Genomic DNA, 16,345 nt, shown 5'->3' on the forward strand with positions numbered 1-16,345 from the left:
TTCACTTTTCCATGAATAAATCAGATAGTCAAAGGTTTCCTCCCTCCCTATGACTGCTCCCTATTAAGACGGACACGTAATATTATTGTGATATAACAAATAACTGAGTGCAAACAAAGTAATGTAATGATGTACAACCAATACTTTTAGGTTTGCTGGAATATAAAACGTGTTAAGAGCCTGTCCATGAGAGGACCATGCAGTCCGTGATAAGGTGGGGGTCAACGGATTTGGCTGAAATTTTGGTCGTAGGTGGGTCATAGGTAGCCTTGAGGCTGTGCACAATATTTGGCCAATCCGACCTCCCTAACAGAAAAAATAGCAAAAAATGTGTTTTTTAGTGACAAAAATGCGTTGTTGATGATTTTTGACTACAAAAGTTTAAACGCTTGCTGCTGAAAGGTGGAATACAGTAGAGCCATGAGTATTGCAGGGTCTTTGGTTAGTATCCTGACCTAAACCACGAACTCAAAATTTTGGAAAACCAAGACTCTTAAGAGGCAACAGTAACTCTTCATTTAAGGGTACCCCCAAAATTGCGTCACATCTTTGAGTCGCTGTAGAGTCACTAGTGCAGGTCTGTGAGCAATGACATTCAGGTGAAAGAGAGGTCTTATTATGGTCCTTAGGTAGCATCAATAAAATATTTGCCAGCAGTTTTTTGTTTGAAATGGCAGGTGCCTGTTTTTGCCTTATAATGGCGGTTTGGCATTGCATCGTTCAAAACTGGTACCTCTTGTGATTTGCGATTGCCTCGTTTTCAACGGTAGTCTCGATGCATTGGACATGAAGCAAACCTCTCATCACCCTACATGAAACAATTATGTTGGTCCCTGAATCTTTAATTAAGTATTTTTGGTAAACATGACCAATTTCCTCAGGATTCAGACACTGACCTTATAATTAAATGTTTTGTTTAGTTTGTCATACTCAAATCCTAATTTATATTTTAATTATAGCCCCCTCCTCCAAGCCTTTCACCCTTTCTGATTTGTATGATCACATAAGTAGCTACCAGTGCCAGTTATTTGGTCCTTGTCAGGCATTTGCAGTACTGCAAAGCCAATATCCTCTTCAGAATAAGTTAATTAGAAAACATTAGATAACAAAATAAACACACCAGGACTTTATTATAGTTTAGAGAATAACACAATAAGTGTCAATGGTTTTATTTATTGACATCATGAGTGCAACAGTTCAATATGTTTTAGTTTTTACCTTCACACTACCTGTGTGTGGTATTCCCTGACTACATGTAAATGTATACAGTCAAGATAGAGTGGTACAAGTATTACACCATAGATAATACTCAAACGGCATCACAGTTGAAAGCAGTACTGGCCATTGAGTAATGGATTTTTTTGGGTGTGAAAATCAGCCCTGATGGTAACGAGACAATTGGAAAGCTAATTGGCTAGGTGTAGTTTGAGAACATCAACATTTTGAGATTAAAAAAAAATAAAAAATGGACGAGTAGTACTGACTGTTTAATCAAAAACGAACACTTGATAAGCGTCCGATGGCATCATGCATTTAAATGCCTCAAAGCTCACACTGGTTCTGTACAGCATCCACGGGAACCTGTCTTTCTACCAATTCTACAGCATTATTTTGCACATCAGACCAGCTCTTTGATGGCAGTGTCCCAGATTTTTGTAGGAGAGCAAGACGTGAAAAATAGCTGGCTATCTGTTGGGTAGTCAACCAGTCATCTCTGTGAAAGTGACTTTTCAATCGCCGGTACACAGTTTCTGGGTTTTCCTTTTTTCCTGTATTGGCGCCAATCATGAACTGAGCAAGCAAAAAATCCTTCACTTGCTGTGAAAACCTCTTCCTTGCCTTGGAAATCTTGCGAGCCCAGCCAGGAAGGATTGCCTGGGACATAGAGGCCGAAGCTGCTCCAGAACTGACAGTCTCAACACCTGTACTGGAACAAGAAGGGCCAGCTTGCATCTTGCCAATCTTTTCAGCCCACTGACGTGCAAAGTAACAATGTAATTTCTGTCATGTTGTGGGCCAATATTGATAAAATCTGTCGTTTGGTACACCAGTTGTCTGCAGCTTGATAGCACACAACTAGAGAGCTGGTACTGCTGTCAACATCTTGATCACTTTGTGATAAGTCAGCAGCTTTTTCACCAACTGTGATCTTCATAAGCCCATCTTCTTGACCAGGTGCCAAACAATTGAGAACTAAACCAAAAGCTTCCTTTGCCTTTCTTCTATAATAACGGATGGTACTATCAGATGCTTCTTCTAATGGTCGACGAAGCTGTCCATCAACAGGAGACCTTCCACTCTGGATAAGGAAAGTGTTCAGGGATTGCAACTCCACATTCTTTGGTCGGGGGGTTGGAGCCCAAGAAGAGTCAAATGCACCTAGATCATGTGTAACATTGTCATCAGTTGATGAAGACTCGCACAATTGCTGAAAATTTGAGAAATTGAATAAATCCAGTGAGATACTGTATGCTGCATAAAGCAAGGATGAAACAAGTATGTGCTTATGAAGAAGCGTGTTTACAATTCTGTAGCGGACACTTTGTATTCATACTTTACTATTGAGAGGTACTTGCCCATTAGGCGCACCATGAATGCCAAATACTATGTGGGATTGAATACACGGTGTTGACAAGATGGCTCCTGTGAGCTGAGCACAGGTATATAATAAATCATCTGTAATTATTGTATTTTGTATCGTCAAATCCGTTGTAGCCTTTGTCCTGTTTGCGGAATCCGAACAATAAAGTAACGGAGAACCCGTTATAACAACACTCACACACACAAACAGCATAAACATGGCGGAGTTCGATGTCACTGGAAGTCAAAAACGGCCCAATTTTGACCATTGTTTACAAACTGTTGATGTATATATGCGGTAACCCTTCTTCTCAGGTAAGAAACAAATTATGTGGTTTTGGAGTTAATTAACGGCGGATAACTTGGTGGCGACGTGCGGAAGGTTATCCCACCTCACGACTAGTTGTTTTATTCGCACCACGACATGGTTTGCCTTTCCCTTCATGGAGTGGATGACAGCATTTCCTTGTTGATGTCCAACTCAACCCTAACTTGTACCGATGTGCCGGGCATATCGTCTTATCACTGTTGTAAGCATCAACGTCGAATAACCCACATCGCAGGAGGATCAACTTCCACTCGACATTCACATCATGTGCAGCAACTTTCCACTTCTGCAAATGGCTCCGTATGTTTTTTGTGCATTGACGAAGATGCACGGTATTGCTCTCTCGCGGATAAGAGGGATATACACCACACTCGATGTCTTTGCAAGCTCAAGATTATAAAAATCACACTGCAGCGATACAGCCGCCATATCCATGGCTGACATGTTGACATCGCTCGCGATTGGGGGGGGGGGGGGTTGCAATGCAATGTGGGCGCCCTCTTGCGGTACTTCGCGCTAACTGGGTGGGCGGTTCTGGACGTTCCACTTCCATTATCACGGTCGTTGCTGCAAACAAAACTCTCCTATCCACCCTAATACACAAAACTTGCAAAAACTTATGTATCATCTTTGTTGATGTATTTGTTTAATGTTATATAACATCCTATTCCAGACGTAAATTAAAGGCAAGCAATACTTTACTCAGGACTGTATGTAGGTTTGATACAGATGAACTTTTCCATCTTTGTTGACCCTTGGCAATCAAAATCAAGAAGAGCTGGCAATGTTTTTATTTTTTATTATTGTAGTTGGATATCTAAACTGTACTTCCACCAAGTTTGTTGACACTCAGCCCTGCACTAATTAAGTTATGGTTAACTGCGTAGATGGCTTATTTCCTTAGTAGAACTGTCAAGTGTTTTCCTAATGTTTAGATATCTAAAGTGAAAATTTTCACACATTTTTGTATTATTTCATCGTGAAGAGGACGATGAGCTCTTTCTTTTGATGTATATGTCGACAAAAATTGATACAGTTTAATGGAATTAACGGGGCTCTAACAGTACGCCAGAAACACTACAAATAAACTCCCCGGAAGTGTCAATTTTGCGCTGAAACTAGTTGGTGCCCGTACTTGGCCACTGTAAGTTTTTTGAGCGAGCTGCTCCACCAGGTGTTATGGTCCCAGGTGGGGATCAAATAGCCAAGATTTGAGTTTAAATCGCTGACCCCCCACCTTGTCGATTTTTGAAGATTTTGCATGGTCTTCTCGTAAACGAACACTTAAAGACACTAGACCTTTGGTAACTGTCTAAGACTAGTCTTAACAAAATTTGAGCTCAATTGGTCTTCGAACTTGCGAGATAATAATGAAAGAACAAACACCCTTGTCACACGAAGTTGTGTGCTTTCAGATGCTTGAATTCAAGATCAATTACGGCACCTAGTCTAAATCCCGTGCCAAATAAGTGACACAACCTTCGATACCAAAATGAAACCCTCTATAAGCCCACATCCTAGACCTATTAACATGAACATTTAGCCCAAGATTCATGCGGCGCAAAGGTTGTAGGCACAATCATGTTCCGAACGACATGTTTTGGTTGGCTGTGCCATACAGACGATTGTTCGTACTTGTTCAAATTGGTACATGAAGCAACAACTCACCTAAAAGGTTGTCAGTTTCAAGTGGATTGACGTCTGTAAATTGTTCCAAATTCCACATGTACTTGCTGTTTGTCTTGGCTTTCTGCTTGCCATTCGTCTTAAACACAATATAATATTGTAAAACAATTAGTGAAACAAATCCTTGCTTGATTGTTAAAATTCGTAGTATATAGCAAGAGCTTCATGTGACCGAAAGAAAATTAAAGGCTGTGGAACTATAACAAACATCTAAAAAGTCAAGGTTTGGTCAAGTGAAACTATTTTGATGAGAGATACTTCTACAAGAACACAAAATTTTAAAAGAACATAAACAGACAAAAATAATTAAAGGTGAATAGATTAATGACCATTAAAGACACTGGACTATATTGGTAATTGTCAAAGACCAGTCTTCTCACTTGGTGTATATCAACATTATGCATAAAATAACAAACCTATGCAAATTAATGAGCTCAATTTGTCGGCGAAGTTGCGAGATAATAATGAGAGAAAAAACTCCCTTGTCACACGAAATTGTGCGCTTTCAGATGCTTAATTTGGGGCCCTCAAAATCTAATTATGAGGTCTCGAAATCAAATTCGTGGAAAACTACTTCTTTCTCGAAAACTACGTTACTTCAGAGAGAGCCGTTTCTCACAATGTTGTATACTATCAACCTCTCCTCATTACTCGTTACCAAGTAAGGTATGCTAATAATTATTTTGAGTAATAACCAATAGTGTCCACTGCCTATAAATAAGTTCGTCTGGATTGTTGAAGATCATGATCGTTTTTACAAATCCAAAATTATGTATGATGATACTTACATATAATTTACAAAGCTCCTAGCTTAGGAGTAAAACGTAACTACTAGTACTAAATTATATGTAAAGTATACATCATACATAATTTTGGATTTGTAAAAACGAATCTTTTATTTCAGATTCATTACCACTTTTGAAATAATGACATTGTGAGCACGCTTCAAAAAAATTCTAAAAAATTATTAACTGTTTAAATTGAATAACTATCGAATGCTTCCAGCTACCTGTTTCATTGCCGGTCAGTTTGTGAGATACTCTGATTCAAAAACCAAAATAACCCATGATATTGGTGAGGGTATCGAATAATCAAACGGTACATTCAGAAAAGTGAACGCAAACACTGGTTTGTGTCAATGTTGCAGATTGTACCTGTGCATCCTGTCCGAGTGTTATGAGTTGCTGAGCGATGTCAATGCAACCGATGTCAGTTTCCTTCTGCGGTATATCAGAGTCACACTCCCAGTCTCGATGGGGCGAATGTGCGTAAAGTGCGGCAGGGGTAGCGTGTGTCACACGGGCAGTGCTGACGAATCATGTTACCTTGCCTTTAGAAAGAATACAAAAGCAGTGAAAAACCTGAATAATTAATTGACAGTCTATTATATTCGGTCAATGAAATGTTAAAGGCATAATTGTTAGCATAAAAACTGACTTGGTAACAAGCAATGGAGATCTGTTGAGAGTATAAAACATTGTGAGAAACGTCGGCTCCCTCTGAAGTTACGTAGTTTTCGAGAAAGAAGTAATTTTCCACGAATTTGATTCGAGACCTTATAATTATATTTTGAGGTCCCGAAATCAAGCATCTGAAAGCTCACAACTTCGTGTGACAAGGGTGATTTTTCTTCCATTTTTATCACGCAACTTCGACAACCAATTGAGTTCAAATTTTCACAAGTTTGTTATTGTACGCATATCTTGAGATACATCATGTGAGAAGACTGGTCTTTGACAATTACCAGTAGTGTCCAGTGCCTTTTAGGACACAAAATTCAAATCATTTTAAAAAACACTCGACAACAAACCAATAAAAGTTATAACATTATATGAATAACTTGACGTGTAAACTTACCTGACTTTTGAGCAGATATCATAACAGACTCCACATTAGCATTGAGACTAGATTTGCAATCTCCTTTAATAGCAGAATCGTCTAGCCCTAGCACTGCTGTCTTGGTTTTAACACCACTAAAATAAGCAGTGGCCGTACCAGCCGAGTCCGGTACTTGGCTGTCGGTATTGTAGGTCTAAAAAATGAAATAGGACAGGAAATAGTCACAAACTGATTTTATGCGACGTACTTTTGACCACGTGGTGCGCTACTCGTCCTAACTTAGGACTATCCATGCAATTTGTATATCTCCTAGGACTAGTCCTAAGTTAGGACTAGTCCTAACTCTTTGTGAAAACGACCCCTGCTTCAAAACCGGCGTGTAGATTCACCTTTGACCTCGGTCATTTCACATCATAGAGATACGCAGTCAAACTCTATTGCGGACTTGAGAGTAGAGCGTGAACTGTTTGGGCATAATTGGGTGCACGTTTATCCAATGTCATTGTATCCAATTGAATCACTGGATCTGTGAAGCTGGGACCTGTATTTATCCTTGCGTATTAAGACAGGGGCCCAGTCTACCTGTCTGCGACCTCCCCATACTGTTACAAGTTCTATAATGGGAGACTTTGGGACGCTAGGTGGCAGCAGACTTACCAGGTAAATGTCACAGACATAATGTCTGTGGTAAATGTCCATAGACCTTTTCGCAAATATTGGGGCGCGCGCGTAAAGCTTGGAATTAAGTGCATTGTGGTCTAGCTGGTATCCAAATTTGATCCATATCTATCCCACAATGCACCCCATTCAACAGTCTGCGCTTGCGCAATAATATTTGCGAAAAGGTCTATAGTTTACTTTGAATTAGTTTTGAGCGTGCGCACATGATCGAGTACAATGGATTTTACCCACAGACATAAAGAACCTATAGACGGACAGCACCTATGGAAATCAACGTCCAGATACCGTAATTGTGACGGCACCAGACTATACCCCAAACCGTGGGCAAAATCTGTGAAAACGCTAGCGAAAACACGTGTAAAGCAATGGGCGAGTGAAGAGATGACGACAGAAAATGTGTGTTTTTAGGGTAAACAAATCACCAAAGTCTAAGAAACAATGTAAGATCATTAGCTAGATACCTTTTCTGCCGTTAGTTGTTTGCTGTTTCTCCTCCTCTTTCTGAACTTTCTCCAAAACGATGAAAGTAGAAGAATTTTATAAAAAAATATGTTCGTCACACACTTTCCGACCAAAAGGCGCGTCGGTGCGTGTTTTGCGCCGGGTGCTGATGACGCGTACCGCCTAGACTTAAGTGCTACTGATACGCGACTGTTTTGTGTGCATTCGACGCGAGCGTACGCAACACGGAGGGTCATAGTATGAACTTGCGTTTCAAAGCGAGTTTAGACAGGATTTCCCAGGAAAAAAAGTTGTAAACATGACATTTTAACAGCTTAGGTATTCTTTCTCGACCATCATCTTCTGTGTTTTTCGAGAAAAAATAATCGTCTGTAATATTTGTTGTGTTCGTACGTCGTTAAACTATCAATAAAAGACAATGGAACAGGGCACATTGCGTCAAAAACTCGGGTTCTATTCACGTGATAACAACACGCAAAACAACAGAGCTCTCGTACAACCAGATCTCACGTGAAACAATGTGATCACTAAGTCTGCATACATTATCATATTCAACTTTGATCCGTTGAAAAGTCAAATGGGGCTCTACTCTATTCAAGCGAGAACCACTATATGCCTACTTACTTTGTGGTAGCACCACATTGCCTCCTGCAGTCAGCATATAGATCCAAATTAACCATCTTAAATCCAACATGTTGAAATCAAAGTAACAAAATCAGAGGTAATGAAACAGTGTATACCAATCGTCACTGTTTGTATCCGACTGAGGTCATAGTCAGTTTGAATTACAAACTTCATAACTATAGAACAACAATAACTTATCATTTCATCATTCTTTGGCTTTTGAACCTTGGAAATAAATTATCGGTTCTTGAACTTTAATTTCATATTTCAAATGGCCATTATCTATATCGGTACTTGTACTATATCATCAACTTCACATCTGTGTTTTTTAATACCAATTAATCTACTGTGAAGTTTTACAAAAAATGGGACTCCTTCAAAGTATTGTGCCGAGGTTAACTCTGCATTTTACTAATGTGGTAAACTATGTCGGTCAATTTTATACTTTGTGTTGCTGTAACGGTTTTTCAGCATAATTGTATGAGGAGTTGTAATAAGATTTGTTTAAAAAAAAAATCACCTCGAAAAACTAATAGTTACGAAAGCCCTCCAGAAAAAAAGATGTTTAAATCTGTGATAACGGCTTGATTCGTCATAATGGATTCACCAACGCCTCCCCTCCCATCCCTACCCCCCCCCCCTCCCCGCGTAACGATTGAATGTGCATAGATAATAATTGCGAGATAATAATGAGAGAAAAAACACCCTTGTCACACGAAGTTGTGTGCTTTCAGATGCTTGATTTCGAAACTTCAAAATCTAATTCTGAGGTCTCGAAATCAAATTCGTGGAAAATTACTTCTTTCTCGAAAACTACGTCTCTTCAGAGGGAGTCGTTTCTCACAGTCTTTCATACTGCCAACAGCTCCCCATTATTTGTTACCTAGTAAGGTTTTATGCTAATTAGAGTAATTAACCAATAGTGTACACTGCCTTTAAGCACATTTTGACAATTTTGAGATTTTCAATATATGAACGAGTCCTTTATGTCAAAGAAGTTGCCCAAAATAGGGACAGAATCTCCGGGGACAGATTTCCATGAGACACCGGTCCAAGGCGGAATCCTGCCATAAGTGTTTTTTAAAACAATCAAAATGACTTCAATCTCATCCAAAAGTTCATTTGATTGTTTTTTTATTTTTGTGGTTTGTATTGATTGTTTTTGCTCCATTGAATATTCTTGTTTCCCAAAAGCATTTGTGCGTTTCGGTGGTAGTAGACTCTGAGAAAACAAAGAATACAATTGAAAATCAGTTTAAAAATACCCTTTAAAGGCAAAGGCAGGACACATTAATAGGTAACTTTCAACCACTAGTGAGTCTTTTCACTTGGTGTATCTCAACATATTCTTAAATTAACAAACCCGTGAACATTAATTTGAGCTCAATTGGTCGTCAAAATTGCGAGAGAATAATGGGAAAATCACCCCCGTCGCACAAGTTGTGTGCTTTCAGATGCCTTCAGTTTGAGACCTTAACAACTCGAGAAAATACTTCTTTCTCAAAAACTAGGTTTCTTCAGAGAGAGCCGTTTCTAACAATGTTTTGTACTACTAACATCTCTCCATTGCTCATTACCAAGTAAGTCTATATGCTAGCAATTATGTTGAGTAATTACCTATGGTGTCAATTGCCTTTAATGTTGCTCTGTTGGTGGCGCACTCTACTATAAATACATTGTCATTGCATTTCGATTTCGGAAAAAAACACTGAGATAGTGTTAGTAAACATATACTTCAAAAGAGTGGAAGCACGAAAGAGATCCATCTGAACAGTATATTTATTGCGTACCCAGTTCTTTCTTTGATAATAAACTTGCACTTTAACTCACAATCATCAGGGAAATACATCAATTGAGCGGAAATAGAAGGAAACTGGCCAGGAACTTCAGGAAGCAATCACACAGTGCAACCCAGTAGGGCGGATATACATGTAAAAACACCATACCATTAAAGCGTGTACAAATTGATCTCCATTGGTAACATACAGCCTCATCCAAACCAATGATAGAGTAAGTCACTGCTTTCAATCAGTGACTTTACCACATACACAATGTAGTGTAGAGTTTCACACCATTGGCATCCATTCAATATACAGTATCATTCAAACCAGTGATAGTCGGTCACTGTCATAAATCAGTGACTTTAACACGGTATTGACCCACAATTGTAACATACAGCCTCGTCCAAACCAATGATAGAGTAAGTCACTGCTTTCAATCAGTGACTTTACCACATACACAATGTAGTGTAGAGTTTTACACCATTGGTATCCATTCAACATACAGTATCATTCAAACCAATGCTAGAGTAAGTCACTGCAATAAATCAGTGACTTTAACACGGTATTGACGCACAATTGTAACATACAGCCTCGTCCAAACCAATGGTAGAGTAAGTCACTGCTTTCAATCATTGACTTTAACACGTATCTATGATTGGCTGCTCATCGATTGTCAATCAAACATCGAAGTAGACTGATGGGCACTTCAATGAAAATACAGCAGTATTTAAACGCGCTGCACCAACAGCAGTGCTCATAACAACTTTGCATCTTATCGGAAGAGAGAAACTGAGAAAGTTTGGACTACAAGAACACAACATCATCAAGGTAAGTGTTTCTCGTTATACTGTCGGACCCGGACTTTGGCTTCTAGATGCATGCGGTGTATTTTAGGATAGCCTATTATTTCAAGAATATTGCACTTTTGGTCCAACAAGGGGCACCACTCTACCCAATAAAGCAGTAAAATTAACGGCGCTTTACCTGGCAGCTGGTGCCAGGTAAAATGCAGTAAATTTCACAGTAGCAGTTTTGTAAATTGTGCCTTGAGGGGGTAGTTTGCTAAACTCCAATTTGAAATTTACTGCACTTCTAATACCTAGCACCCTGGCTGCCAGGTATACAAAGCACCGTAATTTTGACGGATTATTTTTAACAGCGTATTCAACTGAAGTTATCATGTAGTGTTTGGGTCACTTGATCTCTGCCAACATTGGTGTACTGTGGTACTGTTTGGTGGTACAGACTGTAATGCCGTTGTATTTCCCTTTGAAACCACGATATATTGCGTTGTGTCGTTGGGGCTTTTATCACAATACTTGCAAGTGGTTTCCGTTTTGGAGCAGCAAGTTCCGCTGGTATTCTGTACATTGTCTTGTTCAAATAGTGGGCAATAAAAGTTTACCTAGACAGTTTCAGTTGAATGTGCTTGATATTCTGCTCGTTTTAATGTGTGTGTACAATTCATCCAAAAGCTGTCAACAAAATTAACAACAAATACTGATGAAATGGCATTGTGTGACATGACCACTTTGTTATTTTGTTTTATGTTGTGGGTAAAACAAAACAAGATTGAACATAATGCAACACTTTCACAATTATTATGGTGATCGGTGTTTTGTACAGCCGACGTGGGGAGGGGCAACCGAGGTGAAGCCGAGTTTGCCTGTTTGCCCCAAAAGTTTACACAAAACCTGGACCCCGTCACGGAGCATGCAACATTAATTGTTTTTTGTTTACCATGATAATCGATTCCTCTTGTTTGGGGACAAATTGATACCATCCTCCATTATTGTTACGACAATAATGACACAGTTTATGACAGCATATTTTGTAAGCCAAAACATGGTGGCACACTGTCTTAAGGTGCTGTCACTTGACGTTTTAGCCACCGTATGTCAACGTATGACAATTTTAGCGAGTAATTATGGGTAAAGGCCCCATCACACCTTGACGTTTAAGCCAGCGTATGCCGACGTATGACAATTTTGGCGACTACGCTGGTGTACGTCAAATAAGTTATGGATAACTTTGTATAAGTTAGAGCACGATGAAACACGCTGATATACATGTCCATGTAAGGCGTGTGGCTCATAAAGGCACTGTCACACATTGACGTTTTAGTCAGCGTATGCCGACGTACGCAAATTTTAGCGACTACGCTGGCGTAAGTCGAACAAGTTATGGGTAAGTTTTGTATAAGTTAAGAGCACGATGAGACACGCTGACATACACGTCGATGTAAGGCGTGTGGCTCATGAAGGCCCTGTCAAACCTTGACGTTTAAGCCAGCGTATGCCGACGTATGCAAATTTCTCTAAAACGTTGGCATACGCTGAACTATCGATGGATTTTTTTTAATTTTGAGCGTATACGAAGCGTATTCATAACGAGGTGGACGGATGCATACCGAAGTAACTTACACAGAGTGTTTCCATAACGAATGCTTAGCGTTTGACGGCGTTCACAACTTATGTTCTACGATGGTCCAACTACTGCATAGAGCGCGGGGGCAGCGTATTGCCGACGATCACATATAGTAGCCTATAAAGAGGGTGCCTCTCGACGATTGAAATAATAACTGCACTTGACATCGTATTAATCATCATGCGAACCCGAATTGTATATACCGATTCACATAACTCTGCCAATACACCATTACATGGTAGCTGTAAGTTTAGAAGTAAGTTTAGTAAGTTATGTGGTCATCCGGAACACGTCAAATACGTTCGACGTAAGTTCAAAGCATATTACTCATATAGGTTATAAGAAATACGTGTAGACATTATATCGACGTATGTTGACTTCTGATAACCTTACAAGTAACGTGTGTGAACGTGTGTCAACGATCGTATAACGCACCTACAACTTATGCGGAACTTTTGAACCACACGCTGGCACTCTTAGATTTTGTTGTGCATGCACACAATTTCTCGACGACCTCGCCTTACTACGACGTACACGGCGTGTTTCAGCGTGCTCGTAACTTATACAAAACTTACACATAACTTATTCGACGTACGCCAGCGTATTCGCCCAAATTTTGTATACGTCGGCATACGCTTGCTAAAACGTCTAGGTGTGACAGGGCCTTAACAGGTAATAGTAGTAACGTGCTTTGAACCTACCTCGAACGTATTTGACGTGCTCCGGACGACCACATAACTTAATGAACGTGATTCTAACTTACAGCTACCGTATAATGGCGTATTGGCAGCGTTCATGTGAATCGGATACAAATTGGGTTCGCGGGAGGATACTACAATGTCAAGTGCAGTTATTATTTCAATCGTCGAGAGGCAACCTCTTTGTAGGCAACTGGATGTGATCGCCGGCAATACGCTGCCGCGCGTTATGCAGTAGTTAGATTACCGTAGGACATAAGTTGTGAACGCTGTTAACAGGCTAAGCATTCGTTATTGAAACGTTCTAAGTAAGTTACTAATACGGTCTGCATACGTCCAACTCGTTATGAATAGGCTTTGTATACGCTCAAAATTGAAAAGTCCATCGAAAGTTCAGCGGATGCCAACGTTTAAGAGAAATTGTCATACGTCGGCATACGCTGACTAAAACGTCAAGGTGTGACAGTGCCGTAAGTTAAGATCACGGCTAAATACGCCGATATACGTCTTTGGATTATGCTTTGAACCTATGTCGAAATTATTTGACGTGTTCCGGACGACCACTTTTGATGAAATTAAGTAGTGGCAGCGTTTTGGGAAATCGGTATACACAAATTGGGTTCGAAGGAGAATACAGTGATGCCAAGTGCAGTTATTATTTCAAACGTCGAGGTACCATGCAATACGCTGCCGCGCGCTATGCAGTAGTTAGACTATTCGTAGATATCGTATCTTTTTACACGAGGAGAAATCCTCACAATGTAAACAAGTTGAGGAATCTTTCTTGGATTATAAAAAGAGCGAAGTGATACGGACATGAGCTCAATGTATAGGGTGTTGGTCTTATCTCAAACAATCACTGTGTTGCACCATCTCTTGTTGATATAGAGGCATACGCGCCCCACCCTGTATCTTCCCTGTAATTTTGTAATCTCTGTCAAGTCGAATCCGAGATCCAAAGCCGTCTATATGGAAATCATTACTCTGGGTTGTATTGTCTAACCATGTCTCAGTGAAGGATACCAGAGTCTCTGTGTTTACGCATGTGATTAAACGAGCTCATCCATTTGGGGCATAGGGAACGGCAATGGACGATACCATTAATGGGAGAAAGATTCTATCGGTCTGATTAAATTTATTTCTCCTCACCACCCATATTTCCTCTTGTTCTCCTTTTAAAGTTGTTTACTGTTGTCTGACAGTTGTTTGGGTGTCATTGGGGAGCATTTCAACACGATGTTCAGTATGTTAAAGATCAAACGAGCCAACGGCACCCTGCCGTAAGCTAGGTACTCAAGTGTGTAGCGGTAGCCACTTTGTTGTGTGGAGCGATTATTTAGCTCAACACAAGAGAACACTTACGATCAATACGGCCAGGTACATAATTTAACACACACATGCTCAGCCCAGCGAAACACAAATTGAATAAAACGTGGTTAATGTAGAAAGTGGTGATAAAGAACTTCCACAAACACATGGAAAATGTGAATAAATTGGAGCTGACCCAAAACTGGTGGTCACCGCTAGAGCAGCGCCTTCTATGTCTGCATGTTTTCATCGTTTGTTTTATTTATTCTATTAAATTACAGATGAAGATTACCATATCAACAGTGCCCCTTCTTCTTGGTATTTTGCAAGTTCCGTTCATGGTGGCTAAAACAGCAGTTTCACCTGATCCGGAGATGACGTGTAACTCCTGCTGCCAGGGCCCAGCCGGTATACCGGGAATTCCCGGGTCAAATGGGAACCATGGACAAGGGCTTGTAGGGTCCCCTGGTGAGGTAGGTCAACCTGGGGCTAAAGGAGACAAGGGGTCAGATGGACTAGTTGGTGAGCCAGGCGCTAAAGGGGATACTGGACTTAAGGGAGATCAAGGAGTCGGTCAACCAGGGAAACAAGGACCTCTAGGTCTGCCTGGGATGAATGGTCTGAATGGGGAGAGAGGTGAACCTGGACCAGCTGGACAGACCGGCGAAGCAGGTGAGCCCGGGGGAAATGGAGACATCGGGTCAGATGGACTGGTTGGTGCGCCAGGCGCTAAAGGGGATCATGGTATGAAGGGAGAGCAAGGAGTCGGTCAACAGGGCAGAAAGGGACTTCGAGGTCTGTCTGGGATGAATGGTCTGAAAGGAGAGAGAGGTGAACCTGGACCAGCTGGACAGACCGGCGAAGCAGGTGAGCCCGGGGGAAATGGAGACATCGGGTCAGATGGACTGGTTGGTGCGCCAGGCGCTAAAGGGGATCATGGTATGAAGGGAGAGCAAGGAGTCGGTCAACAGGGCAGAAAGGGACTTCGAGGTCTGTCTGGGATGAATGGTCTGAAAGGAGAGAGAGGTGAACCTGGACCAGCTGGACAGACTGGTGAAGCAGGTGAATGTAGTACGCGACGGTCCGCCTTCACTGCAGTGAGGAATACCCCCTTCAGGCATCCATCCGACTATGATCCTCTGCCCTTTGAAGAGTTATTGTTTTCAGAGGAAGGGACTGATTTCAACTTGAATAATGGCACGTTTACGTGTAATGTGCCTGGGGTATACGTATTGATGTTCTCAGTCCGGAAATCATCAAGTGGGTCTTACCTATCTGTCCATCTTAGGAAGAACGGTAACACCATTGTTGCAGGGCGTGTAAACGTTGCAGGTAGTCATCCAGTGAGCAGCAGTGCAATGATCCCCCTGCACTACGGAGATCAAGTTCACTTAGCTGTATACGGTCAAGTATATAGTAACTCTTACCATTACACGTCTTTTACTGGATTTCTGCTGTACGAAATCTAAATCAAACATAAAAACACACGGAAACGTTTAAATGTTTTAGACGACGATTTAAATAAACTGATATGCAACTATATAGTTTTTACAAATATAATAATAATGAGTTAATCGTGGAAAATTGAACGTGTGTTTAGATGAATCGAATAAAATTACTTTATTATTAATTGTTTTATTATTTGCAGGACAATAAGTATGGAAAAGACGTTTTATTTGAACCCTTGATTTTGCAAACGTGTATTGTGACAAAAACTTTCAACGTGTTTTTGTCACATAAACAGTGCTATAAATATCAGTTCATCCCTTTTTTGAGTTTATTACATTTTCGGTAAAGTTTGAAATTTCTGCAGCCTGTAATTCCGTCCGAGGGTGCAATGATGAGTCCTTGAAACCATGATGAGTCCATAAAATGCAAAATGAAGCTACGCAACAAAAACTGACATTTTATTAAACAGTACATACAAAACT

The 16,345-nt window shown here is 40.5% G+C and overlaps 2 protein-coding genes and 1 pseudogene across 2 annotated transcripts in view; 1 reads left to right on the forward strand and 2 right to left on the reverse strand.

The window, feature by feature from the left end:
- LOC139950970 (alkaline phosphatase, tissue-nonspecific isozyme-like) overlaps nt 1-8,119 on the reverse strand; it is a 52,924-nt gene extending 44,805 nt beyond the window's left edge. The window contains exons 1-2 of the mRNA XM_071949799.1: nt 8,087-8,119; nt 6,452-6,626 (exon numbers count right to left, since the gene is read on the reverse strand). Coding sequence (XP_071805900.1) covers nt 6,452-6,626; nt 8,087-8,119 — 208 coding nt within the window. The remainder of the gene's footprint in view (nt 1-6,451; nt 6,627-8,086) is intronic.
- LOC139950903 (uncharacterized) lies at nt 1,967-5,914 on the reverse strand (annotated as a pseudogene).
- Nucleotides 8,120-10,761: 2,642 nt separating the features above from the next.
- Nucleotides 10,762-15,945, forward strand: LOC139951074 (uncharacterized). Its single transcript, XM_071949900.1, has 3 exons — nt 10,762-10,809; nt 14,696-15,050; nt 15,246-15,945. The coding sequence occupies exons 2-3, from the start codon at nt 14,696-14,698 to the stop codon at nt 15,881-15,883; spliced, it is 993 nt and encodes a 330-aa protein (XP_071806001.1). The 5' UTR covers nt 10,762-10,809; the 3' UTR covers nt 15,884-15,945.
- The last annotated feature ends 400 nt before the right edge of the window (nt 15,946-16,345 follow it).

The sequence above is a fragment of the Asterias amurensis genome, chromosome 18, assembly GCF_032118995.1.
Source record: "Asterias amurensis chromosome 18, ASM3211899v1".
Lineage (NCBI taxonomy): Eukaryota > Metazoa > Echinodermata > Asteroidea > Forcipulatida > Asteriidae > Asterias > Asterias amurensis.

Excerpts from the sequence above, each read along its gene's own strand:
- LOC139951074 (XM_071949900.1), top strand. The coding sequence starts at position 14,696 with ATGAAGATTACCATATCAACAGTGCCCCTTCTTCTTGGTATTTTGCAA. Across the intron at positions 15,051-15,245 it reads TGGTCTGAATGGGGAGAGAG|GTGAACCTGGACCAGCTGGA; the intron begins GTGAACCTGGAC and ends AAGGAGAGAGAG.